At 39.2% G+C, this 27,728-nt stretch overlaps 3 protein-coding genes across 4 annotated transcripts; 2 read left to right on the top strand and 1 right to left on the bottom strand.

Annotated features, from left to right (window-relative positions):
• Positions 1 to 251: 251 nt before the first annotated feature.
• On the top strand, positions 252 to 7,280 carry LOC115751775 (FCS-Like Zinc finger 15). 2 transcript variants are annotated; one of them, XM_048273720.1, is made up of 3 exons: positions 252 to 605; positions 1,034 to 1,221; positions 7,246 to 7,280. In XM_048273720.1, the coding sequence occupies exons 1-2, from the start codon at positions 334 to 336 to the stop codon at positions 1,218 to 1,220; spliced, it is 459 nt and encodes a 152-aa protein (XP_048129677.1). In that variant the 5' UTR covers positions 252 to 333; the 3' UTR covers position 1,221; positions 7,246 to 7,280. The 2 variants fall into 2 exon arrangements, with proteins under 2 accessions (XP_048129677.1, XP_048129643.1); XM_048273686.1 differs by lacking the exon at positions 7,246 to 7,280 and having other exon boundaries at positions 1,034 to 1,497.
• Position 7,281: 1 nt separating this feature from the next.
• On the bottom strand, positions 7,282 to 10,840 carry LOC115751776 (dynein light chain 1, cytoplasmic). Its single transcript, XM_048273766.1, has 4 exons — positions 10,685 to 10,840; positions 10,567 to 10,642; positions 10,293 to 10,398; positions 7,282 to 7,582 (listed from the first exon to the last, which is right to left on the bottom strand). Exons 1-4 carry the CDS (start codon positions 10,687 to 10,689, stop codon positions 7,500 to 7,502), a joined length of 270 nt encoding a protein of 89 aa, XP_048129723.1. The 5' UTR covers positions 10,690 to 10,840; the 3' UTR covers positions 7,282 to 7,499.
• A 4,516-nt stretch (positions 10,841 to 15,356) lies between these two features.
• On the top strand, positions 15,357 to 21,672 carry LOC115751746 (glyoxysomal fatty acid beta-oxidation multifunctional protein MFP-a). The gene is made up of 18 exons (XM_030689726.2): positions 15,357 to 15,681; positions 16,733 to 16,804; positions 16,891 to 16,956; positions 17,037 to 17,093; positions 17,174 to 17,241; positions 17,347 to 17,428; positions 17,937 to 17,992; positions 18,100 to 18,402; positions 18,481 to 18,567; positions 19,184 to 19,358; positions 19,460 to 19,581; positions 19,663 to 19,826; positions 19,934 to 20,188; positions 20,285 to 20,406; positions 20,523 to 20,644; positions 20,734 to 20,882; positions 20,966 to 21,104; positions 21,426 to 21,672. Exons 1-18 carry the CDS (start codon positions 15,579 to 15,581, stop codon positions 21,459 to 21,461), a joined length of 2,178 nt encoding a protein of 725 aa, XP_030545586.1. The 5' UTR covers positions 15,357 to 15,578; the 3' UTR covers positions 21,462 to 21,672.
• The last annotated feature ends 6,056 nt before the right edge of the window (positions 21,673 to 27,728 follow it).

The following is a 27,728-nucleotide window of genomic DNA, read 5'->3' as shown; positions in this document are numbered from 1 at the left end:
AAATGGACGAAAGGATAAAGAAAGCCAAAAAAAAATTTTGAAAAAGGAAAAAAAAAGGTGAAATGAAATGAGGAGATTGAAATGGAAACTGAAAGGAGAGCACGTGGCAGTTAAACCAGCACTAGAAGTTAAAAATCGCTATGGCTACTCTCCAATCGTCCTTGTCACTGCGCTCTCTTCTGGACCCACCACCACTCCCTCTCCTCCCCGTCTCTCTCTATATCCTATTCTCTATTTATGTCTCTCATTTTCACATCAGAGTGAAGCCTCTCTCTCTCTCTCTCCATCATCATCATCTTCTTCTTCTTCTTCGGAGCATCTGGAGGATGAGAGATGGTGGGTCTGAGTGTTGTTTTAGAGGGTCAAAAGAGCGGGAGCAGCAGTAGCGTCCACAGCAAGAAAAGCCCACAAGTCATCAACAAGGCCACCATGTCCGTGGTGATCAACGGCTCATCCTCCTCTCCTTCTCCAAAACCCACATCGTCATCGCCATTCTCTCGCAGGAATTCTCAGCCTTTTAGCGCTTTCCCAGCGCTTGCTTTCTTGGACCAGTGTTATCTCTGCAAGAACAAGCTCTTGCCAGGAAAGGACATCTACATGTACAAGTAAGTTCAAAAGACAAAACAAGAGAAAAATCAAGACTTTTCTCCATTAACCTTTCACGCAAAAGTTCTCTGCTTGATGATATCGTTCTCACGCTTTTAAGCGACTTTTTTTTTTATTGGGTTTTACACAAGGCTGACATGATTGAAACTGTTGGAGTTGAGAGACTTTCTAGTCTCTGGTTGATCGCCAGATCTCGCACAAAATGGTTCATATCCACCAAACTACCAAAGCGATAGGACTTGCATTCGTCCCTTTTATGGTCTAAATCCTGCTGTGTGTATACCCATCATGACATTGATGGAAAGACAGTTCTTTTTCAGGGGTTCTTTACTGGGTATGATTTGCCCGAACCGTTTGAAAATGTTGTGTTGGCAATGAATCGGTTTCGACAATCTTTTTTTTATTTTTTATGTGGGTTTTTTGGCAGAGGAGACAGGGCATTCTGTAGTGTGGAGTGTAGGTGCAGGCAAATCTTCATGGACGAGGAAGAGACGCTGAGGAAAGACAACTGCTCAATGGCTGCCATGAATCCTCCATCGTCGTCATCTTCTTCTCCATCTTCCCCTAGGCGCAGAAAAGGAGCCAGAAGCAAACCTGGTGGTTTTGCTTATTGAGGGAGAGAGAGAGAGAAATTTCTTCTGCCTTTTTTTCCTTTTTTTGGAGGGATTTTTTTAAGTTTAAACTTTTTTTTTTAACCCTTTTGCCTTTAATTTGTGGTGAATTTCACATTTCCTCCTCCTGTTTTTTTTTCTTGCCATTTTGCTTCCTGGTATGAAGCCAAAAGTGCCTCCTAACTTTTTCTGCCTCAACATATCTGTGAGCTCCTTTGTGTGAGCCCATGGTTTGTGGTTGGTCTGACATGGTGCAATTGAGTGAATGTGCTCTGCTCTGATTTTTCTAGGGCAGCAATTTTTAGAAAATATTAAAAAATAAAAATAAAAAAAGAATTAATTATAAAACGGGCATTATAAAATAATAATTAATTAAAAATTATGGTGGAGTTTTTTTTTTTTAAAGAATTTATCACTGACAATATACTATAATTCGATATCTTATCCTCATAGTCATTCAAAAAATGTTATACTTGTAAAGTTTAAATTTATAAAAAAAAAAGAATAAGATCAGGGTTTTGATGAGTAGTTTATAATCACAAAAAATTGGCACGCACGAGATTTATTAACTCCACTTCAGCCATGCAAGAAGCATAATTGCCCTCCCAAGCCCCTTAATTTTAATTAATTGCCTTCATTAATCATGCATTAAAGTTAGAGAGAGGGAAATTTTTTTTTTTTTTAAAGAAAAAGTCGAACTTAACAGGAGAGTTTACGTTTCCCTTGAGGGACAACCAATGGTGGCGGGTGTGTACTTGCACATGACATGTCAAATTTAAATTATTGCAGCTTCAATCTGATTTGAGCATCTTTAGTGGGGTTGGGGGAATTCTTGGCAAAGATTACCCACTTTGGACTTAGGAAGCGATGCTTTTATAATTGAAGACCCGGAAAGAGATTCTCCTAAAACCCACCAAAAAATTAGAAGCGAAAAAGTAAAAAAAGTCATCCGAAAATATTCTCGAGGCTCGTCGATTCGATAATGGAAATAGAAAAAGTTGTCGATTTTTAAGAAGGTGGTCTTTTCTTTTCTTTTCTTTTATGATATGCGCAGTTGCTAGTTTGAAGGTTCGATCTTTTTCTAATTTAATATGCTTAACAAGTGTCGGGCGATAAAGATGACTTTGGATGTATAAGTTAGTATCTATAAAAAAGAGATTAGGAAAGTAGGGAACTGGCATTTGGGAATCGATTTTGATGCGTTGTGGTGTCCAAAATGAGAATATTGTTGCCACGAGGGATGCATTTAGATTCGAGTGTTAATTTTCTGAAAACCCCCTGATCTAATGTTTGCCTGAAATTCAGGCAGGGAATGGTTTGATTTTTTTGCTGTTGTTTGTCGCCCACTTGGACTGAAAAAAAATATCCTCGTACCCAATTTGAGTCTAAGAAATTTCCATGGTGGCATTGACACTCCTTTTCGTGCGGTCCACTGCTTGATATAAATTTATTTTTGTTCATTATTTTTGTCAACCCTTTTTTATTCTCACGGGTCTCACTTTCTTCCTCCTTCTCCTTCTTCCTTTTCATGTCTCCCGTCTCTATGTTCTCTCCCTCGCAAGCTATTTCCTATGTACGCCTCCCACTCCTCCTCCTTCCAGAAATCCCGACGTACTCTGTTTACGGTCTATGATGCCAATCCCGTCGTCCTCCACACCTGTGCTGCAAAGAAGCGGTGCTTCTCAGTATTACCTTCAATGGTAATAAGAGGAAAGAAAAATAGAAAAATGGGAAGAGAGAGAAGTGGGGCTTCTCGATATAACCTTCCATGGTGTAAGAAGAGCCTGCGTGTGGAGAAAAGGGGCTCGTGGGGAGGTCACCGGTGAGCCCAATGCCGGTGGCGGCAAAAGTATGGAGGACGACGGGATTGGCATCATAAGTAATAAATAGAGGACACCGGGATGTCTGGAATAAGAAGAAGTGAGAGACATGTAGAGGGAATGCCTTGTGAGGGAGAGAACAGAGATATGGGAGGCATGGATAGGAAGAAGAAGAAGGAGCAAGAAAGTGGGACTCGTAAGGGAAAAAAGAAGAAAAAAAAGTAAAAGAGTTGACAAAATAATAGATAAACAAGGAAGCATATAAATTTGTACTAGAAATGGTGGGCCACACAAATAATAGGACGGTCAAAACACATAAAAAAAGAAGTGTCAAAGGTATAGAGGGAGTGGAAAAAGCGTGAACCTTGATATTTAGTATATATGATTAATTGCACATCTCTTTTCCACAAATGTTGTCATAAAAAGAGTCGAAGGATCCTTACCAAAAAAAAAAAAAAAAAGAGTCGAAGGCTCTTCGCGAAGAATTTATTGGCAATTAGAATCTAAATCCATATTAGGGACATGTTAACAAATGGACATAGTAGAAGCACACCGTAGTTAGCAACGGAACAACGAATCACAAGGATCCCAAACTCTATAGTAGATTTCGTGACCTTTGGATTGTAAAATCAGAAGACCTAGTGCATATTCACAAAATATTTCCAATTATGTTGCCGAAAAAAAACCATGGACAAATTCCATTTGGAGATTGACGAACAGGATGTGACCAAAACTTGCCATAGGTACAAATTTTTGTCTAATTGGCCAGGTTGATCGAAGGTTAGATCTTTTACCAGTAGATAGAAGGGCGTAACGGCTAGTCAATCCAAGGTTTGACATTTGAATTTAGAGACCTATAAGAAGATCAAAACGGCGAGAAGAGTGCTTGAAACAAAGAGAAATTGAAGCATGTCAGAGTGTTTTTTGAGGCCTATCTCTTCTTTGTTGTAGACTCGTAGCGTAGCCAATTTAGTCTTGATCCTAAGAGTTTTTAGAAAGAGTGGCAAATCCATTTGTAAAACACGCGGTAAAAGTGGTTGTAATTAAGATGGTATGACATTTGTCGGGATGACCGACAAACCAATGGATTTCAGCTTAATTGGAATGTTAGAACTGGAAGAGAGAAGTAGGCACATCCCCGAGCGGAAACCTCCGTAAATCCTATTTCCAGTTTCTCTTATCCTAAACTCTTTAATTTTGCGCATTACATGTGGCCGGTTCACGTTGCGTATAGGAACAACCTCTTCAAAAGGATTCAGTCCTACAAAAAATTGGTTTTTACATATCTGAAAAGCCAATTCACCCCCTCTTGATTGCCTATTTGGACCTAGCACATATTTTAATTTCTAGTGACATGCAAAATCACCATATTTTATTCATTCTGAGTATCTTCAGGACCTAATCTTTGAGACTTAAAAGGTGAGAAAACCCTAAGAATAACTCAACTTATAGAGGTGGGTTTGAACTTTGAACTTAAGGAAAGTGAATTATTCTTCCTCATCCAAGGACACGGAACCTTAGAACAAAAAATAAAAAGTACATGAAACCAAATATTTAACACCTCACCTTTCCATCAACATCAAAGGAAGCTCACTGTGGAAAGCTAGGCGGATGAGTTTTCACCTAGCATGACAACCCTCCTAGAGAGTTTCATCCCAAGCCCTACCTTTCCTTATTGTTTTACCTAGTTTCTTCCTTGTTTTAACTTCCACCTTTTTTAAGGTTCGAGTTTTGCATAGGTTGGACGAGGCAAGCGTTTTCATGAGAGAGCTTCGATCGATACAGACAAGCACCGACCAGCAGCAACTCCCCAGAACTCCGTGCAGAGACGACATTTCGCAGTGTCCCTTGCTGGGGGCCAAGCACAAGAGATCAGCTCACAGTTTCTTCTATCGTAACTGCGAACCGGTTAAAGTTACCAGACAAAGAAGACTTGTGTATTCAACATTCTCTCCATCCCTCTATCTCCAATACCCGCTATCGCCTTTTTTTTTTATAAATAGGCAAAAGTTAGAGGAGGGTGAAAAGTAAATGTGGACTTACCTAACTCGGATGACCTTTGTGAAACGTGAGTTTCCTGGGTGGAAAACATGACCCATTACAGGTAGCAAATAGCAAAGAACTGCCCAAATAAACTCTCTATCTTCCAAACCTAAAGCAAAGACAAGAACAGGGTCAACCCAAAATTTAAAGTATATTTTGCACACGCTACTTATAAAACACAGCATCATGGGTCCCAAGTTAACTGGCACTTTGATTTTTAAGGAACTGTAAGGTACGGCAGGCGTAAAACTGCAAGTTTACTCCCCATGCAAAGTGCCGGATTTCGAGATAGTATCCACATGGCAGAGCGCCTCCTCTTATCTTAGACCGACTCACCCGACCTTGGTTTTTCCTAAGACTCGAGGTGGCTACGAATGGTTGTCCAGCTACAAATGCTACGAGTGGTTTTGCATAGAGGTTTTGAATTGGAGGATGAAAATCAAACCGAAGGGGAAGTGGACGGCGTTTTCTTTTCTTCTTTCCCTTTTTTTTTTTTTTTTTGTTGTGAATTTTCACAGCACAAATTACTTTGACGTAGGGTGCTAACTGTGCATCAGGGGTCAAAAATGGAGGCTGGTTGAGCTGAACTGTCGCAAGCAACACAGAGGGGAAACCAGGGAAACAGAAGATGAATGCCAAATGGTGAGTGGGTGTGGTCAGTCCAGCAAAAGGGAAAAATGTAGGGGAAGGAGTTAGAAAGTTGGAACGACATTTTCCGGTAGATAGATGTCACAAACTTCGTGTTGGAAAAGGTAGGCATTAAAGTTGCAGTTCAAAGGTACGATAAGACTTCGACCCCCCCCAAAAAAAAAAAAAAAAATGGGTACAATAAGACAAAAGAAGAGGACCATGGAATCTAATGCTTCCCTAATATGTGCCAATAGGGTTTTTGTTCTTTTTTCTTTTGCTGGTTTGAAATCCCTTGAGAGAGAGAGAGAGAGAGAGAGAGAGAGAACTAGGTGCTGAGATTTAAGGAGAAATTATGGTTTGGTAGGAATAAGAATAGGGTTTCCACTTAAGCTGTCCTGATATGCTGCTGCAGTCCATAAATTCTCCCTGGAAAGTGACACTCTCTCCCTCTCAGACACACAATGGAAGTTGGTGGTGGTGGTTTTTGAGGTGGGAATTTTGAATGTGCACTTATTTGAACCGAATTGTGCAACTCTCGGCCCTTGAACGAATTCATTCTCCTAGGAAACAAAAGATGTCCTTTGATGAAGATTTCTCCATTTTTGATTGAAGTGTCGGATATTCATCCTATTTCGCACACTTTGGGAATGATATGCATTTGCCGCGCACTTCTCTCTACCCTTTTTTTTTTTACAACCGATATCAATGAGAAAGAACGAAAGTTTAGCCAACATTTTTCGATTTTCAGTCATCGATCACAACGTTTTTTAGGGATTCAGCTTGCTAGCTTCATGGCTTCCTTGACCAAGTAGGGTGTCTTCACCTATTAGCAGGTTAACCTGTGGCCTTGATAGCATAAACTTTTGTATATTAAAGAGATTCCAGAAACATCAAACCTCGATAAGAAGTTCATACACTTTACCTGAAACACTAGATCCGCAATATCATAATTACTTTATGAATGTCTGTGTTTCTACTTCCATCAGGACAATTTATAGTCAAAAGTCATCCTAAAGGGAGACACTTTCTTTCATGGGCTCAATTTCCATTTCCCATGTGCGTTTGAATTATGAGTTATCTGCGATGTAGCAAAAAACTAGAAAGTCAATTCAGGACCCTCTTGTCAGGGGTTATACTTGGGCTGCGATCCAAGGACAAACTGTAACCCATGCCGTTAGATTTGTGGGACCCACATGATCGACGGCTATAGATGACCTGGTCCAAGATAACCACGCCCAGGTAAGTATTTGCGCCCTCGAAAGTAGTTAGCTAGTTGAAGAACCTACTATCCTAGTGACACGGTTCATGTAAACCACCTGACTCGCCAATTGAAACTCGGTTAAGGCAACTAAGATCCTTGGCAATAGGCAAGGATAATCTTTAAATTTTCTTCGACAACTATGGAAAGTAAAAGACAAAAATTTGGTAAGCAACAGCACGTGCAGAGATGATAAAACACTTTCGCCTTAGTGACAAAACTACATAATTCAAAGCCACTGATGCAGTTAACATGTGATCAGCCAAGCGCAATCAGCACTCAATGCAGAGAGAGAGAGAGAGAGAGAGAGATGACACCATGATTACCTTCTTCATTCATATGTTTAAATTAGGAGAACATTAAGATGCCAGGCAAAGTGCAATATAATAATATACAGCTTCATGCACCAGAAGGTCCTTACTTTTACTGATGGTTGTCCAGTGCAGTGTAATACATACGGAAGCAAATTATAGCACCATAATTGCGTCGAATCATCAGCGTCTGGTCAACATCAACCTCAGAAGGATAAAATCATCCAGATTTGAACAGCAAAATGGCCTTCTGACCATAGTAAAAGTAAATAAAGTGGTTTGTTTCGTGGGTCACATAGGAACCTACATCAAAACGCAAAACTGGTTAATTGAACTCGGTGAAGCACTAGAAATTGCATTTGCTATAAGACAAGGTAATTGCCACAATCGTCTCGGGTGAAAGGAATAATCGATGAAGTCAACATATGGTGTAGATTGTCATACATTAGTAGATGTATCGATTGATAGAAAACCAACTTATTTACGCAACCGAGTGTAATATGTTCAAAGTCACCCCTCACGCACCAACATGATGATGGTCTTGATTAACTGATTCAAAGTAGAACTTCAGGCAAGTCAACCGAAGACTTGCATCATGCCCAGAAAAACGTCTATATATTCCCTATCAATATCCTACCTACCTACCTACCTACCTAATGGCAATGATTCCACCCAAGTAAAGGAGGAGTGAATAAATTTCAACTGTGTTTGTGGATTATCAGCTATGCATACGTGGCAATCAATTTGAGAATTCAAAAGGATATTAAGATAAGCAGTTGCTAAATATAATGTTGTTCAAGTAATTCCATAGGAGCTAGCCGATGCGCTTCTTCTCTCATGTTTAATAGTACTGGGGTACATGCACCTCCAAATACCCTGGAGTATGACCTGTCTCATCACAGCTCAAGCAAAAGTAAATGGCTCGCCGTTCGTAGTCAAAAGGTGAGCAATTATAGACATTTATTATTAAGGTGACAAGATTTGATATGTACTTTGTACACAGAGGTTGCCAACCCATGCATAGTCCATAAGATCAAGAAATCTAAAAGAGAATAAATGATTATCACAAAGGTTCCTGACCCCCAAATTCTAAGTGAATAGAAGCTTTATACTGCCAAGAACACTTAGTCATCCCAATATCTAACACTTCATAAGTTAGTTCAATCACAAATAGCAAGAAAATGATAACCTTGTTACTTGCTTATCGTGTCACTTGCTACCCAAGTTGGCTTGCAGTTGGCGCTTACATATGAAGCATTCAAATTGATACCAAAAAAGTACATCTCAAGAATTTTCTGAGCAGCCGACTTATACATCATTAGCATCAGATCGAAGGAATATGACATTTTAACTGTACTTTTATCCTCTTACACAGAAGGGCCACAAAATGGTCTAAAGGAAAAAGGCACAACCAGCTGGTAATTTAAGTTAATCCTGCTGCAAAGAAAAACAATATGGGCCATGCAGGCAACAGAACCAGTAAGATCCTTCCACTTGTTGAAAGTTCTAACAGTAACAATATTATTGGGCATTCCAATAACACTTATTTCAGATGCCTATTATACAAGGATGACTATGATTAATCATGGATAGATAACTCAAAATAAACTAACGAAAAGTACACATGCGGAGACTTAGGAAATGTGGAGGATTCAAATACTGTAGTACTCTACATGTTCCAACATTCAACCAATATGGCTCTATAATTTCTTCAAATTAGATGATGCCAGGACACGAGACCTTATCCTCATCACTATAGCAGCATCACTTTGAAAAATCAAGCCTATGGTATGAGCTTGATAGACATTTAAACCAATGCATGAAAGCAAGGTACACAGATGCTCCAGGGTTCAAATTTCTCACCATTAACAACATATCAGACTACCATATAATTTTCGAGAAACAAAGGCAAATAATCACCCCTCAAGTTCAAGACATGCTGCCAACAGCCCCTTGACAGACCAAGGAGTTGAGATCCAATTGAGATACTGCAGTAATATATAGACAAGGACAAACAAGTCAACCATGGAATTGATTCAATCAAGCTGCCGCTGGCTCCTATGTTTAAGGCAAGGGGCTTGAGAGTTCGACAAAGTTTGACGAGCTCCTAGTCCAATTCTATTGAAGAACTAATCAAGCATAATTTAACTGGGGAGAATTACAGTCATTTTCTAACCTCACTGAATCCCTTCTTTTAAACATGCGCTAACTAGTTCTCGTTTCGTGTCCTTTCCTTCTTCTAATAGAACTATGATGCGTAATCTGTTCTAAGTAGATCACAGACTCTCAAGCTAGCGTCGATCTAGGAACCATCACCTATTGATTAGTGGAATCCAGCTAGTACACAGAAAAGCAGGAATTTGTGGAGGCAATCTTACGTTGAATTATCATTAGTCCAGTATCAGCAACAAAGCAAATGGTCTCTTCCCACGACTGATGAAGTATTAGTACACGCACATCAAAACAATTAAGTCAGTTAAGCAAATTATGAAATGTATCATTTGATTACCGATGCTCCTGGCCAAGGATTCTTCCACTGAGAGAGAACCTCATATAAATCTTTTGACATCTATTCAACCTTTTCTTCAAACTACCATATAACAAGAGAACATCATTCACTATTATGTCTACCAACACCGCCATCACTGATCATTAGAGAGCTTATATTGATGACCTGGAATCTGGATTCCGTTTCGAAATACTAAGTGATTTATTGACCAGCAAAGTGGAATGTCCTATCACTCCATTGTCAGCAAAAGGAATCGTTTCCACATAGTCATATTGTGGAGAAGAATAATCACATAGCCACAAAGACAAATCGCTTACGAATAAGTAAATTAGCAGCAGCAACCGTGAAAGTAATGAAGAGACACGAAACTATGTGATACGATGGTAGAGACCGCACCAAAGACCAGATCTACCCCGTACTCAGTGAATGCCGTAGACCACGCCTAATCCGCATCAGAAACTTGCTAATATGGCAAGAAGCACAGGAACAGCATATGGGATTTACCGAAGTTGCGACCGACGATGCAATGCCAGGTGCATCCATGCTTCTTGTCGAACTCCTTCTTGATATACTCGGCGACGTCCTTCTCTACACAGTGCTTCTCGAATGCCTATCACCCCCACCCAAAAAAAAAAAAAAAAAAAAAAGGGCCAATCAGCTTCAGAATCGTACAACATAGAAACCTCATGGCCAAATAATAGACAACCAACTGGAGGGTGATCCACCAAATAGACAAGACGAATTAGAGAGAGGAAGAAGACAGATAAGGGGGGATTACGGCTTTTGAGATGGCGAAGACCTCCTTCTGCAGTTCGTCCTTCATGTCGGTGCTCTTGACGGTGATATTGCAGCCGGCGGAGGCCGACGAGGGTTTGGCCGCCGCAGGCTCGGAGGCGCTCATTTTCCGGAGCTACTTCGCGGAACTTCTTCGGCTGCGATTGGGTGAAGGGAGCAGAGTTCGATCGATACGGCAAATGCCAAAAGAGAAAGAGAGCAGCCACAGAGAATAAAGCAGCTCTCTCTCTCTCTCTCTCTCTCTGTGTTCGCTGGTTCAATTTCGAATTTATCGTTCGGAGACGGTCCCTACACAAAAAAAAAGAAAAAGTGATAAGTACCCTCAAAGTCTAATTGAGTCACAAAATTTTTAAAAAAAATTAATTAAGCTTTAAAATTTATTAAAAATATATCTTAAATTTTTTTAAAATTTTTATAATTTAATTATATTTTTCTATAAATTTTAAGATTTAATTGCTCATTTTAAAAGTTTTATATCTCAATTGTACTTTCATGATAAGCTTTAAAACTTTTAATACATTAATTTCAAAAGATAAATTCGATGATTTTCGTTTTTTTAATTTCACGGTCTAAGAGTTGTGTGTGCTTCTTGGGGATTTTTTTTTTTTGTACTACTTGCTATTTGAGTTGGTCACGTGTCATGTCGAGGTGATATGTACCGTACAAATTTTTATTTTGGGAATCAATGATGGGGGTGCATTATTATGTTATTATCAGAACAGAATATATAATATATTGAACCCACTATACAACACCTAGGACTAGGAGAGTACAAATGGACCCCACTTGTAAACTCCGGACCGCTCAATATGTGGCACCTATTTTTCCTCATAAAGATTCCGACGAAATGGAAAATTATCTTGTCTGCTAGCGTTTGTGATAAAGATGCTTACGTCGTACGCTCTATACATTTTTAGCGACACACGGCTTCACATGTTATCATCAAAGCGTTAGAACGCCCTTGTTGCGATTCATTACTCCGATACCATCTAGGGTTTCTCGAACAATGAGATATCTCACATCAAATAAATCGTCGACCCTCTTCCCTCTTACTATGATTGTAAAATGTTCTTGTGAATAATGGCTAATGCAAGGTATGTAAGATGCGATTTCAAATCCGAAAGTTAATTGTACTCTAGCAACTTTACGTTAGAGAAAGTTATGGTTGAGAGATAGGTTAAACTTATTGCCATCCTGCATAATCATACTTGAGATTTCACCTCGTATAGTTGCTCGTTCAATTCTTTCGAAGTCATTAGGTCATCCTCGTTATTTGAGAATCTCCTCTCTTCTATCGCTCTATCTTGAAAATAACTAGGACCAATATTAGCAAGTGATGGTCACTGTTACTGTTGAGTTTATAATCAAGATTCATTCATTCAATCGGCTTTATAAACGATATAAGAGATTATTTTCAGGAAATATCTTTTTACAACGTGATTTTTTTAAGAAACAAATGCATCATGAAATATCTCCACATGAGATATGTCGTAGCTAGGTAATACAGCACAAACTGTTCATAAATTTGCTCACACAATGAATCGAACTCGTGACTGAATGGAAGATAAATGACCCGATTGAGGCAAATCTAGCTCTCGGACGATCATCTCAAAAGCCTTTTCTCCCATAAAAAAAGTACCAAAAGCCTTTTCTTCTTTTAGGCGCATGAAAGTAAAAAAAATTTTTTTTAACATGCCGAAAGGACGTCCAAGATTAACAAATCGTAATTCACTTTCAGGAAAATGTTCATTTCAAAGTCGGGAATTCAACACAGCCCCCATCCTCGCCTCACCACAATGCAAAAAGGGAGTCAAGATTGATGAAACATCCATACTTTGAAATCTAGATTTCAAAGTATAGAAGATTGGAGTCAAATTTGTGAACTTCGGCTTGCAAATTCAAATTTTGGATCACTCGATCAACTATCACACTACTATGAAAATGAACGGGCTCGTTAGGCTGCGGACATTGCCTGGGCAATGCTACATTTTGGGCTTGAGCCGTTCAGGCTCATGGGCCCTAATGGGTCCAGCCCAAGCCCGATTAGCCTAGAGGCCTAAATGGTTGGCCCATGTGCCCCCTCTGGATCAGTGACCATGACCCAAAATCTAAAGAAAGAAAATAAAATAAAACAAGCAAACCATTGGGACAATTCCAACCGCCGTTGCTCCGTAAAATCATGTCATAGTTTCATTTATTCTTTCTCCTTAAAAAAAACTTAATCACGTTCTAAATTTGACAACGGAGAACAGCAATAAAACCAGCTAATATCCAATAATCGCAACCTAATGTGGTCTTAGCTGGCAATTGTCGTGAAAGTTGTTCAGCAAGGACTCTCATCACAACGTATACGTGTCGGTTTTGCCCCCGCAATCAGTCTTCTTCTTCGTCTACGTCTGTCAATGAGTTTGTGATAACGTCGACATTCTAAAATGCAGAAGGAGGTGAGCCACCACTGTTTCGATCTTTCCACCATGGCTCTGGCTCTTCACTTACTCACCCGGGGAGCATCAACGGTACCTTCTGAGTCCCTCTTTAGAACCAGCTCACGAATCTTGAAAGATATCATATTCAATTTGTCTGTTAAATTTTAAAAAATGGCTATTATGGTAGGGCACAATTAGCTTTGCAGAAGTTTCTTTTCTTGTCAAAATTGACAACAGTTCATTCACTTCCTCAAAACACAAAAGCGAAACATTGCAGTTTAAGTGCAAATTAAGACAAATCCCAAAAAATTTCAAAATAAAACAAGTTCTAGAGATAACAAGAGAAATTATCGTAACAAATTATGAGTTACACTCTCAAAAAGCATATGTATGACTTTTTCACACCAAAATCGGCAACCGATCATTGAATCCGTGTTCAGTAATGAGCACATACCGAGATCTCCTGTCTATTGTTTTGCCTTTCGGCGGTATGCGTGTAGGTTTGACATCCTCAATATCATCGCCGAGCAGAGTAAAAAGGTTGAACGGGCACGGATCCGACACCCGTGAGAGTGAAATATTTATAGAATTCCTCCGATCCCCTTCGAAACTAGACTCGTTCGCCAATGAAACTCGAGAAAAGCGAAACCCATGTAACATACAAGCAAAAAACCTCAAATCTAGACTAGATCAAGATAGAAAGCTCCCTATAACGGGGAGAGAAGCTTTCAGATTTAAACTAAATCGGAAGATAAAAGCTCTCAAACGAAGAAAAGGAAATAGGAAATCAAAACAGACTAAGAAAAAGGGAAGGGGAAGAAGAGATTTAGCTCACACTCCCCTCCTTCCATGGAGGTTAATAAAGAAAGACGTGTAAAGATAAGAGAGAGATGAGATAATAAGAGAGAAGAAACTAAGGCCGGCTATGGATTTTTTTAGCTTTGCAGAAGTTTTCTTAGGAACGTCTCCAACATAAACAAGAGGACAACGACAACGGAAAAACACTATCATTGGAATGACGGTAAATGGATATATGCTCGTTGTGTTTATCATTTCTAAGGCACCATTGAGTACATTTTTTTTTTTCCAAATCGTTTGAAATATACTTATATTGCAATTTGATTTACTTTTATAATTATTGCCTATTACTTTTCTCCCCAATTTATTCTTTATGGACAATTAAGGACGTACATGGCAATAGTCTTTCCGAAGTAGAAATTCATTTAGTAACGTAACTTTAAATATAGAAGTCCATTTGATTACGCAAATTTATTATTATTATTATTTTTAAATAATTTTGGAGCAATTTGAAAAAGTAAAAAAAATTATTTTTTTCTGAATATTAATGGAAAAAAGAGTTTTTTTTTTGTCAGAATATTAATGGAAAAAGGAGGTTTTTTTTTTTGGGTCCCACGCCCTTCCTCCACCACCGTCAGATGATATCGCCTCGTAGTGCGTGAACATGGGAAATATCAATCTCATCCTCTTATCAGAAAAGCAATTATCCATCTTGATCTGAACAAAATGATTGCACGACAGCCTTCGTTTCCAATATTTTTCTCAGCCAATAAGGAAAAATACAGAAAGAAAAGTCAAACAGTCGAATGAAGCTTGCGCGTCTAATTAGCTCACGCCGTTTATCCGACGTGGAGCCTACGTGGAATTCAGTAGGAAAAAAAAAAATAAGTGCGTGCTAAAATTTGTTATAAAATTGTAATTGAATCTTAAAAATTTCTCAAAAAGAGTAATTAAATCCTAAAATTTATTATAAAATGTAATTGAGTTCTAAAACTTGTCAGAAAGTGTAATTGGGTAATAAAACTTTCAAAAAGTGTAATCAAGTTCTAAAACTTGTCAAATTGGTAAAATTGAGTTATTCTATTTTGATTGCAATTCTAGAAAATTTTAAGATCCGATTGCACTTTCGTAATAAATTTTAGGATTTGATCGCACCTTCGTGACAAGTTTTAAGATTTGATTGTACTTTTAAAAAGTTGTATGACTCAATTATACTTTCGTGATAAGTTTTAGGGCTTTTAGTATACTTATTTTCAAAATTTTCTATTCGGTTCTTTCTTATTTAACGAAATTGATGAGGAATTTCGCAGGTTTAAATCTACTTATTCGAGTAGACTTTTCACGTCATAAGGAAAAAATCAAATGTCTAAATTAAAGATTAATTAGATGGCAGAGGATATTCGTCTTCTTTGTGCACCTTCACGAAGATCTGTTTCGATGATCTTGAGGAGTGCATGGGATGGAGTCTGTCGGAGAACTTGCTAAGGCCATGAATACTCAATCGTCAAAGATGAATAAATGCCTAATCTCATTGTAAACCTTGATTTGATTTCTTATGCTAAGACAAAATCCTGGGTAACTTCTTGGAGTTATCTTACAAGCTGAGCAAAGCGCCACTCTCCCCCAGGACGACGCGACACCGCCATAAATACTTGCACATCGATCCCGATCCGAGAAAGATCCAACGATTTCTTTCCTTGAATTCTTGCATCGAAACACGTCTCGCGGAAGGAAAAAGGGTAGGCCTTGTTTCTAGGGGAGAGGAGAAAAGATGGGGAGCAACTCAAAGGGGAGAACGACCCTAGAAGTGGGAGCTGATGGGGTGGCTCTCATCACCATCATCAACCCTCCTGTTAATTCTCTCTCTATTGATGGTATCCTCACTCTTCTTTCTTGATCAGTTCTTGGTTTTTCTCTGGAGTGTTTTTGATTGGACTGGTCTTGTTCGAGCCCTCTTAAAAATCCATCCTTTTCCGCTTTCTTTGAGCCGGATGTTGTGATGTGGTGTGGAGTGGGGATTTCGCTGCTGGGCTTTTTTCACTTTCTGAAATTATGATTTGATGTTTGTTGCTGATATCACTCATGGCTTCTATGAACAGCTTGATTGCATCGTTAGTGTCCTCTGTAGGTTTGACTAGTGAATTTGCTTGTGGCTTATTGCTGTCACTGGTTTCTTAGAATTTGAGAATTGGTTCTTTCGAGCAAGTGAAGAGTCTGTGCTCTGCTTCGCATGAAGAGATGATAGCAGATCTCAGTGACCGTCTTTATGTTTAGATCGAAGTGTTTTTTAGTATAACGGTTATGGTTCTAGTGAGTGGATACCGGCCGGATTAAGAGATAAGATGTCAACAAAAGCCGATGCCTATTAGGCTTTTAGGATTGAAGCTTGGATGCTAGCGTGGTTTAATTGACAGGTTTTGCAAAAAGTGGCATTTCGGAGTCTAGATCCTCCCAGAGCTGCTCTTGTGAGATTGTTGTTGCATGTACTATTGGAATGAGAAATACTTAACAAGAGAAGTCTGCTGTGATCTCTGATTACAACTTGAAATGGGTGTAATTGCTGATAGGAGGTTTTATCTTGGCCTGTGAGAGTGCTAGACTTTTGTTTCTCTGACTTCAGTTGATGATTGTAACCTGATTGATCATATTGCTTCCTCATGGAAAGCTTTTGTTTCTCTTATGCTAAGCTCCTTGAGGTGGATTCTTGGGTTTATATGCAAAATAATAATGCAAGCAAAACTGTGATCGCTTACTGACCTTGTACTTTTAGCCATTGTGCTTTCACATTTTGGCAGATGTAATGACTCCGATGTTGTTGATGTAACCTTGAACTCATGGCTTATAACGCATATTTCTGTAACTTCTTATGTTAAATTTTGTTATCAATACGTAAGATTATAGCTTGGATTTCTCTGTCCACTCCAGTTCTGAACAGCTTAAAGCAGAGTTATGATGAGGCCTTGCGAAGAAATGATGTTAAAGCAATTGTCGTTACAGGTAAATGTTCAAGAAGAGATATTCTTCCCAATAACTAGTCAATGGGAAATAGTGAGACGAGCCTAATAATTTTTGTGCTAGAGCAGGTGCAAATGGCAAGTTTTCTGGTGGCTTTGACATTACGGCCTTTGGTGGACTTCAAACTGGCAAGGGTATGTTTATGATCTGATGCTCTTTAAATATGGTAAAGATTGTTGTCAGTTTCAAATTCATGTGGGTTCTGTCTTGCCAGTGGAGAAACCAAAGCGTGGATTCGTATCCGTGGAAGTTCTCACCGAGACTGTCGAAGGTATGCAGAAGATACCTCTCAAGATCTTTGAGCTGAGGTGAGCTTTTTTCAATATTTTGATTGGTCATGTTTCTTTTCAGCTTCTAGAAAACCTTCAGTTGCTGCCATTGATGGCCTGGCCTTGGGTGGAGGTTTAGAGGTTGCTATGGTACGTATTGTTTTTTTGTGGACACATTTCGTATTTCATGTCAAGAGCTTTCTTGCGTTATCTTCTTTCATTATCGATTTTTTTTTCCTCCATCTCGCTTTTTAGGCGTGCCATGCAAGAATTTGCACTCCTGGTGCACAGTTAGGCCTCCCTGAATTGCAGCTTGGGATTCTTCCTGGATTTGGAGGTACGTAATTGCCCAAGCAGATGTGCTATTGCGTTTGTGATTTTTCTCCTAATCCCTTCAGTAGGCTTTGGAGTCAGAAGTTTATGTATGTAGTTTCTAGCGTAGTGGCATTGACATTGAGAAGAAAATGGGTTTTTTAAAGAAAAGGAGCTGCGATACAGTGGAGGTTAGAAACCTGTGTGAGGTGTTGACATAGAAGCAGTATGGAAATTGTGTATAAGCTTCCAAATGCAAAGTCGACATAAGCATTGAATGGTGTTCTCAGGCTGGTTTTGATTTTTCATCATATATGCCTGCGACAACTTTTGTCTACTTTACTGTTAATCTATGGATGGAAAAGGATAATTCAATGCTTTAGGCAGAACTGTTCCTGCTCATATCTTCTTCTCCTCATGATGGCCTGAGTTCCATCATGAATTTTTATTGTAGAGCAATGACATTCTTGCATCATCTGCGTGCTCTTTGCAAAACTGCGGCTTCCTTTTCTTATGCATGTAAACTGGTTCAGGAACGCAGCGGCTTCCACGTCTTGTTGGTCTATCCAAATCTCTTGAGATGATGCTGGTAGATCACCTTCTTTAATCTTCAACTTATATTTTACCATATTTTATTGGCCTGTACAGTTTACTTCCATACTTCGTAATCCTGTCATATTATCTGCTCTTTTGTAGACCTCAAAGCCAGTAAAAGGGGAGGAAGCATGTGGCTTAGGTCTCGTGGATGCTGTTGTTTCACCAAATGAGTTAGTCACCACAGCGCGCCGGTGGGCGCTGGAAATCTTGGAGCATAGAAAACCATGGATTGCTAGTCTTTACAAGACTGACAAGTTAGAGCCTCTTGGAGAGGCCAGGGAAATTTTTAAGTTCGCAAGAGCTCAAACAAAGAAACAAGCTCCTAATCTCACTCATCCATTGGTTTGCATTGACGTGGTTGAAGAGGGTGTAGTCTCTGGTCCAATTGCTGGACTTTGGAAGGTCACAACTTTGTCATTTTGTATCCTTTGTTTGTATTAGAAGATCTGGATCTGTAAAACTATGTATCCGGTGCTACAGGAACTTGAAGCTTTTGACGGGCTTCTCAAGTCTGACACGTGCAAGAGCCTGGTTCATATCTTCTTTGCTCAACGTGGAACTTCAAAGGTTTGAATGAAGTCTGCATTATCGCATTTGTTGTGGCCTGGTGTGAAATTGTAGAGATCTAACTTGCAAGACTATGCCCGTAGAGAATCAAGCATCCGTTGTTTCTCTTATGAAATAGTTTATAGGAGCAGGTTTAAAGTTGGTAAGGTAGAAGAGTAACTACCTAAGAAAGGAAAATTTCATATTACGAGTATTCAGGAACAGAAGACTGCTTTCTGATAGTTCGGAAGCATTTGGTTTATTCAACTTCTTAACAATCATATGCAAGTTTGAGCTTACCGAACTACTTATGTCCCCTTAGTTTTTACTCCCACTTAAACAAGGGAAGGTGAACCGAATCATCCATGATGTTGTATCAAGGCATAACCTGTAGTAAATCCTCTAACGCAAACTTGAATATGGATTGTTATGAGTGTAATAATGGGAAACCTTGTTTCTCAAATTGTTTTAAGATTGGGAGAATATGTATACATTGCCAGTCCTTTTTGTGTATGTATGAACCTCGAGTACATATCTCAGTCGAATGATTTTCTTTAAATTTTTCTTCCTGATAATCCTCTGTTGCCTGTTCTTTGTCATGTAATCTGGCTACACTACTTGTCTGAGTTATGAACAGGTTCCAGGCATTACTGACAGAGGCCTCATGCCTAGGCAAGTGAAGAAAGTTGCTGTTGTTGGTGGCGGATTGATGGGCTCAGGAATAGCGACAGCATTGGTTCTCAGCAATTATTCCGTGATACTTAAAGAAGTGAATGATAAATTTTTGCAGGCTGGCATAGGCAGAGTGAAAGGTAAGAGCTATGTCCACTCGTGTTTTCAAATGCCTTGATACATTTTCTATATTGCTTTAATTGTGTCAGGAAATGTTTAAACTGAAAGTACTTGTCATCAGCTAATCTGCAGAGCCGTGTGAAGAAAGGCAGCATGACGCAAGAGAAGTTTGAAAAAACAATGTCTCTTCTTAAGGGTGTACTAGACTATGAGAGCTTCAAAGATGTGGACATGGTTATTGAGGTAGTATTAGTATTAGACTGTGGATACATTTAAATGTGGAAAGGTTAAGTATCTGCTGGTACATGATAGTGCTTTATACAGGCTGTGATAGAGAATGTTTCGCTAAAGCAACAAATTTTTACTGATCTCGAGCGAAGTTGCCCAACCCGTTGCATTCTTGCGACTAATACTTCCACAATTGACTTGAACCTCATTGGTGAGAAGACCAGGTCGCAGGACAGGATTATTGGTGCTCATTTCTTTAGGTAACATGATATGCAGAGTTGTACTCGTTGGTACTTTGAACATTGCCAATTTCTTCCCCTGTGCACCTACCCTTTGGCTCAGTTGCTGACTAATATCTCCATTGCAGTCCTGCCCATGTCATGCCCCTTCTGGAAATTGTACGTACTCAGCATACATCTCCCCAGGTTATTGTTGACCTGTTAGATGTTGGGAAAAAGATAAAGAAGACCCCAGTCGTGGTTGGAAATTGCACGGGCTTTGCTGTCAACAGGATGTTCTTCCCTTATACAATGGCAGCTATCCTGCTTGTAGAGCGCGGGGCCGATATCTATCAAATTGACAGAATAATTGCCAAATTCGGGATGCCAATGGGTCCATTCAGGTGGTTAACACATATTAGGTGTATCTAAGCTGTTATTTTGAATCTCTATCATTTTCGTGAGATGTTCTCATTTGTCTCACATTTGGTTGTCTGCAGATTGGCCGACCTTGTCGGGTTTGGCGTGGCTGTTGCAACCGGCGGACAATTCGTCCAGAATTTTCCTGAACGAACTTATAAGTCAATGCTCATTCCACTTCTACAGGAAGATAAGAGACAAGGTAAAAAGAAAATGAATTGAAGCTTCTTGAGCTCCGGGACTTGTGATGTGGCTGGCATCTTTCTCATCCTTTGACATCTGACAACTTTGTTAATTTTCTTATGGCACTTGTGGCAGGTGAAGCAACACGTAAAGGCTTCTACTTATATGATGATAGACGAAAAGCTAGCCCTGATCCTGAGTTGAAAAAGTATGTTGAGAAATCCAGGAGCATTTCTGGTGTCTCTATTGACCCCAAGGTCTCTCTCTCTCTCTCTCTCTCTCTGTCAAAATAGACTTCCTTAGCTAAGTTAGTGGAAAGGTTTTACATAAGTGATCGTGGAAACAGCTTGTGAAGTTGCCGGAGAGGGACATCGTGGAAATGATATTCTTCCCTGTGGTGAATGAAGCATGCCGGGTTCTTGACGAAGGCATCGCTGTTAAGGCAGCTGACCTTGACATATCTTCCGTAATGGGCATGGGTTTCCCACCTTACAGGTATGCTTATTGGATTCAATGATATGTACCTTTATTTGTTTTACGAAAACTTCTACCTATCTGTTGAATCTTGTTTCTGACAGGGGAGGCATAATATTCTGGGCCGATTCTCTTGGATCCAAGTACATTTATTCGAGATTGGAAGAGTGGTCGAAACTGTATGGAGGATTCTTCAAGCCTTGCGCCTACTTGGCCGACCGGGCAGCCAAGGGAATTCCCCTGGTGAGAAATACACTACTGTATAAAACTGTAGGGATATACGCACATTGATATTTTACAAATCTGAAGAGCAGCAAATTAACACGTCAAATGTCATGTTTGGCAGCTGAGATCTGCTAGTTTCTTGACTTGATGTGCTTCTTTTGGTTTGCGAGTTGAGCACTAATTTGTCTTCATTCCAACAGTCGAGGGTTTGAATCCATGAATCCGTTTTATTGGGCATATATTTAGTGCCTATCCTTGCATGAGTCATTCCATAAGAATTTCGCTTACCTGTGTCTAGTAATCTTCTGTACTAACACGGGCACAACTGTACTGTTGCAGGGCGCTCCATCTGGGCAGGCAAAATCTCGGATGTAAGACTCGACTTGCTTGTTCGCGTCACGAGAAGCTTCTCTCTTTCAGGTCTGTTGTTTCAATATGTGGTTCTCATGAATTCTTAATAATGTTCATGTTGGTAAAGCGAGGGGAAAGCGAGAGAAAGTGAAGAACCATCTGAAGCTTTTAGTCTTAAAGAGGCACTGCTATCCAATAATTATACGCAGCTTCATCTCAAGTGCGTTCTGTTCTTCAACTGTTCCATTCATCGAAATTTCGAGATTAACGTGTGGATGGGTTTGTCCATTTTGCGTTTGCTTATCCATGTTAGCCGCAGAACCCATAACAGTAATAACAGCTGACGGTTATTTAAAGCGGAGTCGAATGATGCTCGAATCTATAAGACTGACATGCTTTTCCCTTGTGATTCTCAAAGACGAGCCACCACCGACCTTTTGTCTACTCGAAACTTCAAGTGGATACATGAGTTCGAACGTGATTTGAGATTGGTCTTTCATGTTTCAATGTGAGTTTCGCTCGAGTAAATATGGCAATACATACTTAACTGGTCAGAAAGCAAGAATCCAATTCGTGGTCCGGTCTTGTCAAATTTACTTTCATGCTTAGCATGACGCTAACAGAATCGAAGCACGGGAACCGATGATTCTCTCTCTCTCTCTCTCTCTCTCTCTCTCTCGGCAAACCTATCAAACTTAATTCCACGTTCGACAAACATAAGAGTAGATCCACGATTACGCGATTCTCATTCTACAGTTTGGATTTGTGTAGTTTTACGATTCTTCTGAATGCCTATGCAAAGCTAAGCATGACCCAAAATTTAGCGTGTCGGCTCGGCTTGTTTGCAAATTTTTTTGAGGCTAGAAGGACATGGCCTTTCACTTGTGCATGTGGACTCTCTCCCTCTCTCAACATTCAGCGATGGTCGATTAAAATTGATCAGATTAATTGAATTGATACAAATGTAAATTATTTTTTTTTGGTGAAGCACAAATGCTAATTGTTTATGTCTGAATTGGCCCAAAAAAATAGGATTGAATTGAAATAATTATAATAAATTTAGGAACTTTTTTGGTAATTTTTTCCCATGATATATGATATATGTATACAAGGATCATGGAGCATGAAGGTAAGTTTAGATAATGGCCTTAATTGCTCCTGTACGATGGAACGTGGTCTTAACTTTCGAAGGCATGTTAATAAAAAGACGCACGTTGGAGCAGGACATCCGTCCGTGCGTTTTCGTCACGTCCATTGTCGAATTGATGGTCAATGGGGTCGCGTCGAGACGACTCGAAACTTGATGGACCCAAAACGCAAAAGGCCAAAAGGATTAGACAACTACTCCGTCACGCGACGAGGGCGTGAGGGTCATTGAGACAATTTACTCTTTTCGAATTATTGCGGGCTAGGGGGACGAAATTACCGGAGAAATGATAAAGGCATTAGATGTCTACGTTTGCGTCTGAATCCACGAATCTGGAGAGGATTATAGAGTTTGTAATCACTCAAAAGCTCGAGTATTTTTGCGTTTTGCTAGCCCCGGGTAAACACCATGGAGATTTCCAATTGTGTTTACTCACAACCTTTCACAGTAATTTCGCAATTCACAGAGAAAAATTAAACGCTCCAATGGATACTAAAGTGTCAAAACGAGTAGGGCCTGCTTTACTTTGGCCGAACCACATAAATATTTCATTTCTTTTTCGTCCATTGTTGATTTCTTTGGTAATTTCACTTTTTCGGGTTTGATACTAAATGACAATAGATGTTGGCTTCTATACTCGCAAAAATTGGTATCACAGCTTTTATTGCGTCGACCCATCACAACTCGTTACTAGAGCCAGGATTAGGGTTTCTAGAATTCATCTAGGGCATTTTCTTGTCTAGTCATTTTGTGGAATATCGTGTTTGTCATTATGCCTGGAGTGAGAGTCAATATTGAGAAGTTTAACGAGAGAAGCAATTTATTCTAGTTGTGGAGCATTAAGATGCATGCCACATAGATAACCTGAGGTTTTAGCGACGATATTGGATTGTAAAAATCAAATTATCTAAATTGATGAACGAGGCCAATGAGGTTGAGTTAATGGAAAAGACGAAGAGCATGATATTGTTGAGTCTGTTGGATGAGGTGTTGATACAAGTGATATTAAAATCAACGGTTGATTGTTCCCGATCTCAATGTATATCGGTGTCTGCTGAATATAATATAGAAAAGAAGGCTCGGATATGACTCCTGATCAAGGTGGTGAATGGTGCTCCCCAGCTTCTCACCAAGGGTAATTGAGGTGGAGTATGATGTATGAAAGGGTAAATTTTGTCCTCTCACCAGCATCTACCAAACTTGGTCAGGTTAAGGTGGACATTCTCTTTGACCAAAAAAAAAAAAAAAAACGTATATTCTAAAGTTATTGGTGCGGAAAGATACCCGAATTAAGGAGGAGTGGGCTCGAATGTAAGGGAGAGATTTGTTAAGTTACATGTGTAAGGGTGTTGGGCAAAAGAAGTCTCATAATGGGGGTTGTGGTTTAATTTGAAATTACTAATATATTCTAGTTAGTCCATAATTCATTGGGTTGAGCTTTTTTTTTATATATATTTACAACGAATATGAGTTTAATTGAATATATTGATAGGTTTGGATTTCAGTTCTCTCTTAACGATCTCTCCGAATGAAGGTACTGGATTTCTACCATGTGGACCCAGCACAACACTAGTCAGTCAAATTGTATGATTGCTATAGAGTCTATAACATGTATTCCATTTAAATGAAATCACATGGCAATAAGTCTAAGAAATACCTATATCAAAGGGGGGAAAAAGGAGGAGTTACTCTAGGTAAAAAATTAAATTGGAAAAGGATCCATGGAAGTTGAGAAGCACCTATGGATCTAAAAGGCCCCTACCCCCATTAGGAAAAAGACACTAAAACTAGCTCAATTAGTTTATCAAAGTTCTGTCTAAAAAAGAAAATCAAATCACAAAGTAATAAATCCTTTTTAAAGTGAGAGAATCCATATAAGCAAACAACAATAATCAGTCTGTAATGTCACTTTATCTCTTTCTTTATCCAAGAAAAGATGTTTTCGGTTTGCATGATCCAATCATTGATCCCGAAAATTTTCGACAATAAAATTAGGCAGGTCGCTTGTATAAATTCCCTATCCATAACATTTCTTCCAATATCCATAATTTTATTAAAAGACTTCCATTTTAATAGAGGGAGCCGCTCTTAACGAAATACTTTTCCTATTTTTCGTAAGTAAGGTATCCTCATTTACTAATGTGGAACAACAATGTTATCTCGACATAGCCGATCCTCACATCGGTACGTAGTAACTACAAAACATTATGTACATGAATTATTTGTTCTGATTTTAGCTGATATATCTCATTCAATTCACAAGATCAACAAAATATCGAGGCGTATCAATTTCAATTGATTTTCTCGCAATGAAATAAAGAATTTAATTATTGAGTTGTCACAACAAGCATCAAAATTTTTTCTTCTGGAAGAACCTGCAAAAATTCAGAATTTTTATTGAGGGAGCAGCAGAAAAAATATTTTCATAAGCATACTGAAAAAAAGAAAAAGAGAAAGCTTTAAATGAAGAAATTTCTGTTAATGGGGCCTGTAGATTTAAATGATTAATAGATTCTTCTGAATGACTATGCCAAAAAGGTAGGCCCGACCCAAAAATTTAGGGCATCGGCTTTGTCTTGTTTGCAAAATTTTCCTTTTTCAAAGGCTGAAAAGGACAATGCCTTTCACGTTCGCATGGGGACTCTTCCCCTAACCTCCCATAACTTCAATGCCATCAAAAAAATTTTTTTTTTGGTTTGGCCTCTGAAAAAAGTTATCATTTTTTTTTAATCTCTTTCCTAATTTTTTTTCTCTCTCTAAAAAAATAAATCATTATCTTCTTGATACGATGACAACTGCTTAGAAATTTTCATTTTTGTTCAAGATATTTCTGATTTGGAATCTTCCGTTTTTTTTTTCTTTTCAAAGTTGTGTAAATTGTTATGCGGAAATGCCATCTCTCATTGTTTTATTCATTTGACGGGATATTTGACGACCATAGTACAATCACTTTTGGCAATTTTCTTTTTCTTTGACGACGAGTCGTTCCACGAACCATAATTTTTTTTGGCTAGTTGGTATGTAGGATGAATATACCCGGTAATCCCAATAAGGAAATCTGTGACATCTCGGACACGTTATCCCGTGAACTCACACCTTAAATATTTTTCCCTACTTTCTATCGTCCTTTACACTTGATGCGGAAGTATGGCGGTATGCGACCGAATTAAATAGATATAGCAGCTTCCAAGATTTTTACAAACATACTTAGTTTTATACTTATTCGTCTCATACATTTTATAATACATCAAAACCTCGCGATTTCTATGAGCATTTCAAAATTTGGGAAGTTTACGATACAACTACCATACTACTTCCTCGTACTATTGCTAGACTACTAAGACTCTTTCCTCGTGATAACTCGAGCACCGACCTACGGTGTCGTTCCACTCTAAAAAGCTAGCGGCCCGTCAAAGTTATATATAAGGCCGAAAGTATACCATAAACTTGCTGGAACCAGGAGACAAAAGTGTGGGGAAGCTACATCGGTAAACTAACATCTATCCAAACAGTAGTCTTGACTTTGACATATACATATTTGTCTCTAAATCTACTACTTCCTATTGGGAGAGCTCCATGTGTGTCGGTATACCAAATAGCGTGCCATGCGGCGGATCCATTTCGGTTTCCTGAAAAGTCAAGGGATGAGCTAGTAATCCAGTAAATGAAATTATTAGGTCTAAAGCGGGAATATCGATACGAGACTCGATGTAGTGGCATTAGTAATGCAAAGCTATTCTGTGATCCATTGTAAAAATAACATGTACCACACACATCAAGCATGCAAGTGCGACGATTTCATTATGTAACTTGTTTGCTCGTAAGGGCCATGAGCTCGTCGGCTCATTCTCGTAATTTCGTAGTCGTTATTCGAGAACGCTTTCTCGTAGGCCCAACATCGTTTGAGAAAAGACGACGTCTTGTTTGCATTGTCACCTTCACAAGAAACGACAACTCATAATCATTTCTAGTAACAAGGCTAAAATCCGACCTCGTAGTCGGCACGTAATTCCCATATAAAAGCCAACTTTGGCTTTCATTGTTCCTTTAGACAGTGAGTAAGCATGCATTTCTCATGTTTGCATGCATTCATGCTCTTCCGCATACACATGCTTGTTTATCATCTCTTCTTAACATAAAAATATGCGGGATTGGATTAACAAAAGTGAGACAGGCGAGGGACCACTCGAACCATCTCCGGCTAGACAAAGTCGGCCCGGCCGAACCCGGACCGATCTGCCTAGCACCGATCAACCTAGGGCTGAACCGGACCAAGCCCAAAGGGCCAAACCCAATTCTAGTCCGTCCTAGACTGGACTAGATTCTTGGTTATGCGGGTTCCGGCCCGGTTGGCCTTAGCGGCTCGATTTTTTTCCCATTCGATCCTCGTTCACGTACGCACTCCTTTCCGATATCCAATTAATGTAATTATTGATGCAACAACACATATATTCACACACATAATCAATGCAATACGTCATCAAGCATTAGATAGACATTACCACCTTAAAACTAATAGTTCCGTTTATCCGTACTCGGACAATGGTAGTTTGCTCTATTATGACATGCAAACGGCCGAATAAGAAAGCAAGACGAGAAGAAAAGGTGGCAACGTGTGGTGTAACGGCGGCCCAACGAGGTGGTGTTGCGGCGGTTTGGCCGCATGAGAGAGAGCAGTTGGTTTGGGGGTAGGTGAGAGAATGGGAAGAGGGAAAAAGATGATGTGGTCTCAAAATTAGGAACCATTCTTAATTTATAGGCAAATGGTCTTTATCATCATTAATTATGACTAGCTACTTATCTTTTTGTGACTGAGCTACTTAGCAATCTATGTTTAATATGTGTTAGTCTAAGTCTTGGGTTAGCTATTTATCCTTTTGTGATTGGGCCACATAGCACTCCATATCTAATACTAAGCTCTAGACTAGTTACTTATCCTAATCCTATTGGTCCCCCTACTTATTTTCTAGAAGCTAGTTGCTTAGCATCATTTTATTGGTCAACCTAGCAGTCTTTTAGAACCTAGTTACTTTAATATGAGTTAAGTTTCCATTAGCTTAATTATCTCATTGCATCAAATCCATTTAATCTTCTAGAATCTTCCGGAAACAAGTATCGATGGACGACCGTTCGTCCATAGTGGG

The sequence above is a fragment of the Rhodamnia argentea genome, chromosome 1 (genome assembly GCF_020921035.1).
Source record: "Rhodamnia argentea isolate NSW1041297 chromosome 1, ASM2092103v1, whole genome shotgun sequence".
Classification (NCBI taxonomy): domain Eukaryota; kingdom Viridiplantae; phylum Streptophyta; class Magnoliopsida; order Myrtales; family Myrtaceae; genus Rhodamnia; species Rhodamnia argentea.
The sequence above is the reverse complement of the archived record's forward strand: the minus strand, read 5'-3'. Positions and strand labels throughout refer to the sequence as shown.

What these genes read in the sequence shown, in the direction of transcription:
- LOC115751775 (XM_048273720.1), top strand. Translation starts at nt 334, where the DNA reads ATGGTGGGTCTGAGTGTTGTTTTAGAGGGTCAAAAGAGCGGGAGCAGC. An exon ending in AAGGACATCTACATGTACAA is followed by an intron (nt 606 to 1,033) that starts GTAAGTTCAAAA and finishes GTTTTTTGGCAG; the next exon opens with AGGAGACAGGGCATTCTGTA.
- LOC115751746 (XM_030689726.2), top strand. Translation starts at nt 15,579, where the DNA reads ATGGGGAGCAACTCAAAGGGGAGAACGACCCTAGAAGTGGGAGCTGAT. An exon ending in GATTCTTCCTGGATTTGGAG is followed by an intron (nt 17,429 to 17,936) that starts GTACGTAATTGC and finishes AAACTGGTTCAG; the next exon opens with GAACGCAGCGGCTTCCACGT. An exon ending in ATGGGTTTCCCACCTTACAG is followed by an intron (nt 20,883 to 20,965) that starts GTATGCTTATTG and finishes TGTTTCTGACAG; the next exon opens with GGGAGGCATAATATTCTGGG.
- LOC115751776 (XM_048273766.1), bottom strand. An exon ending in TCTTCGCCATCTCAAAAGCC is followed by an intron (nt 10,399 to 10,566) that starts GTAATCCCCCCT and finishes TGGGGGTGATAG; the next exon opens with GCATTCGAGAAGCACTGTGT. An exon ending in CATCGTCGGTCGCAACTTCG is followed by an intron (nt 7,583 to 10,292) that starts GTAAATCCCATA and finishes GTTTTGATGTAG; the next exon opens with GTTCCTATGTGACCCACGAA.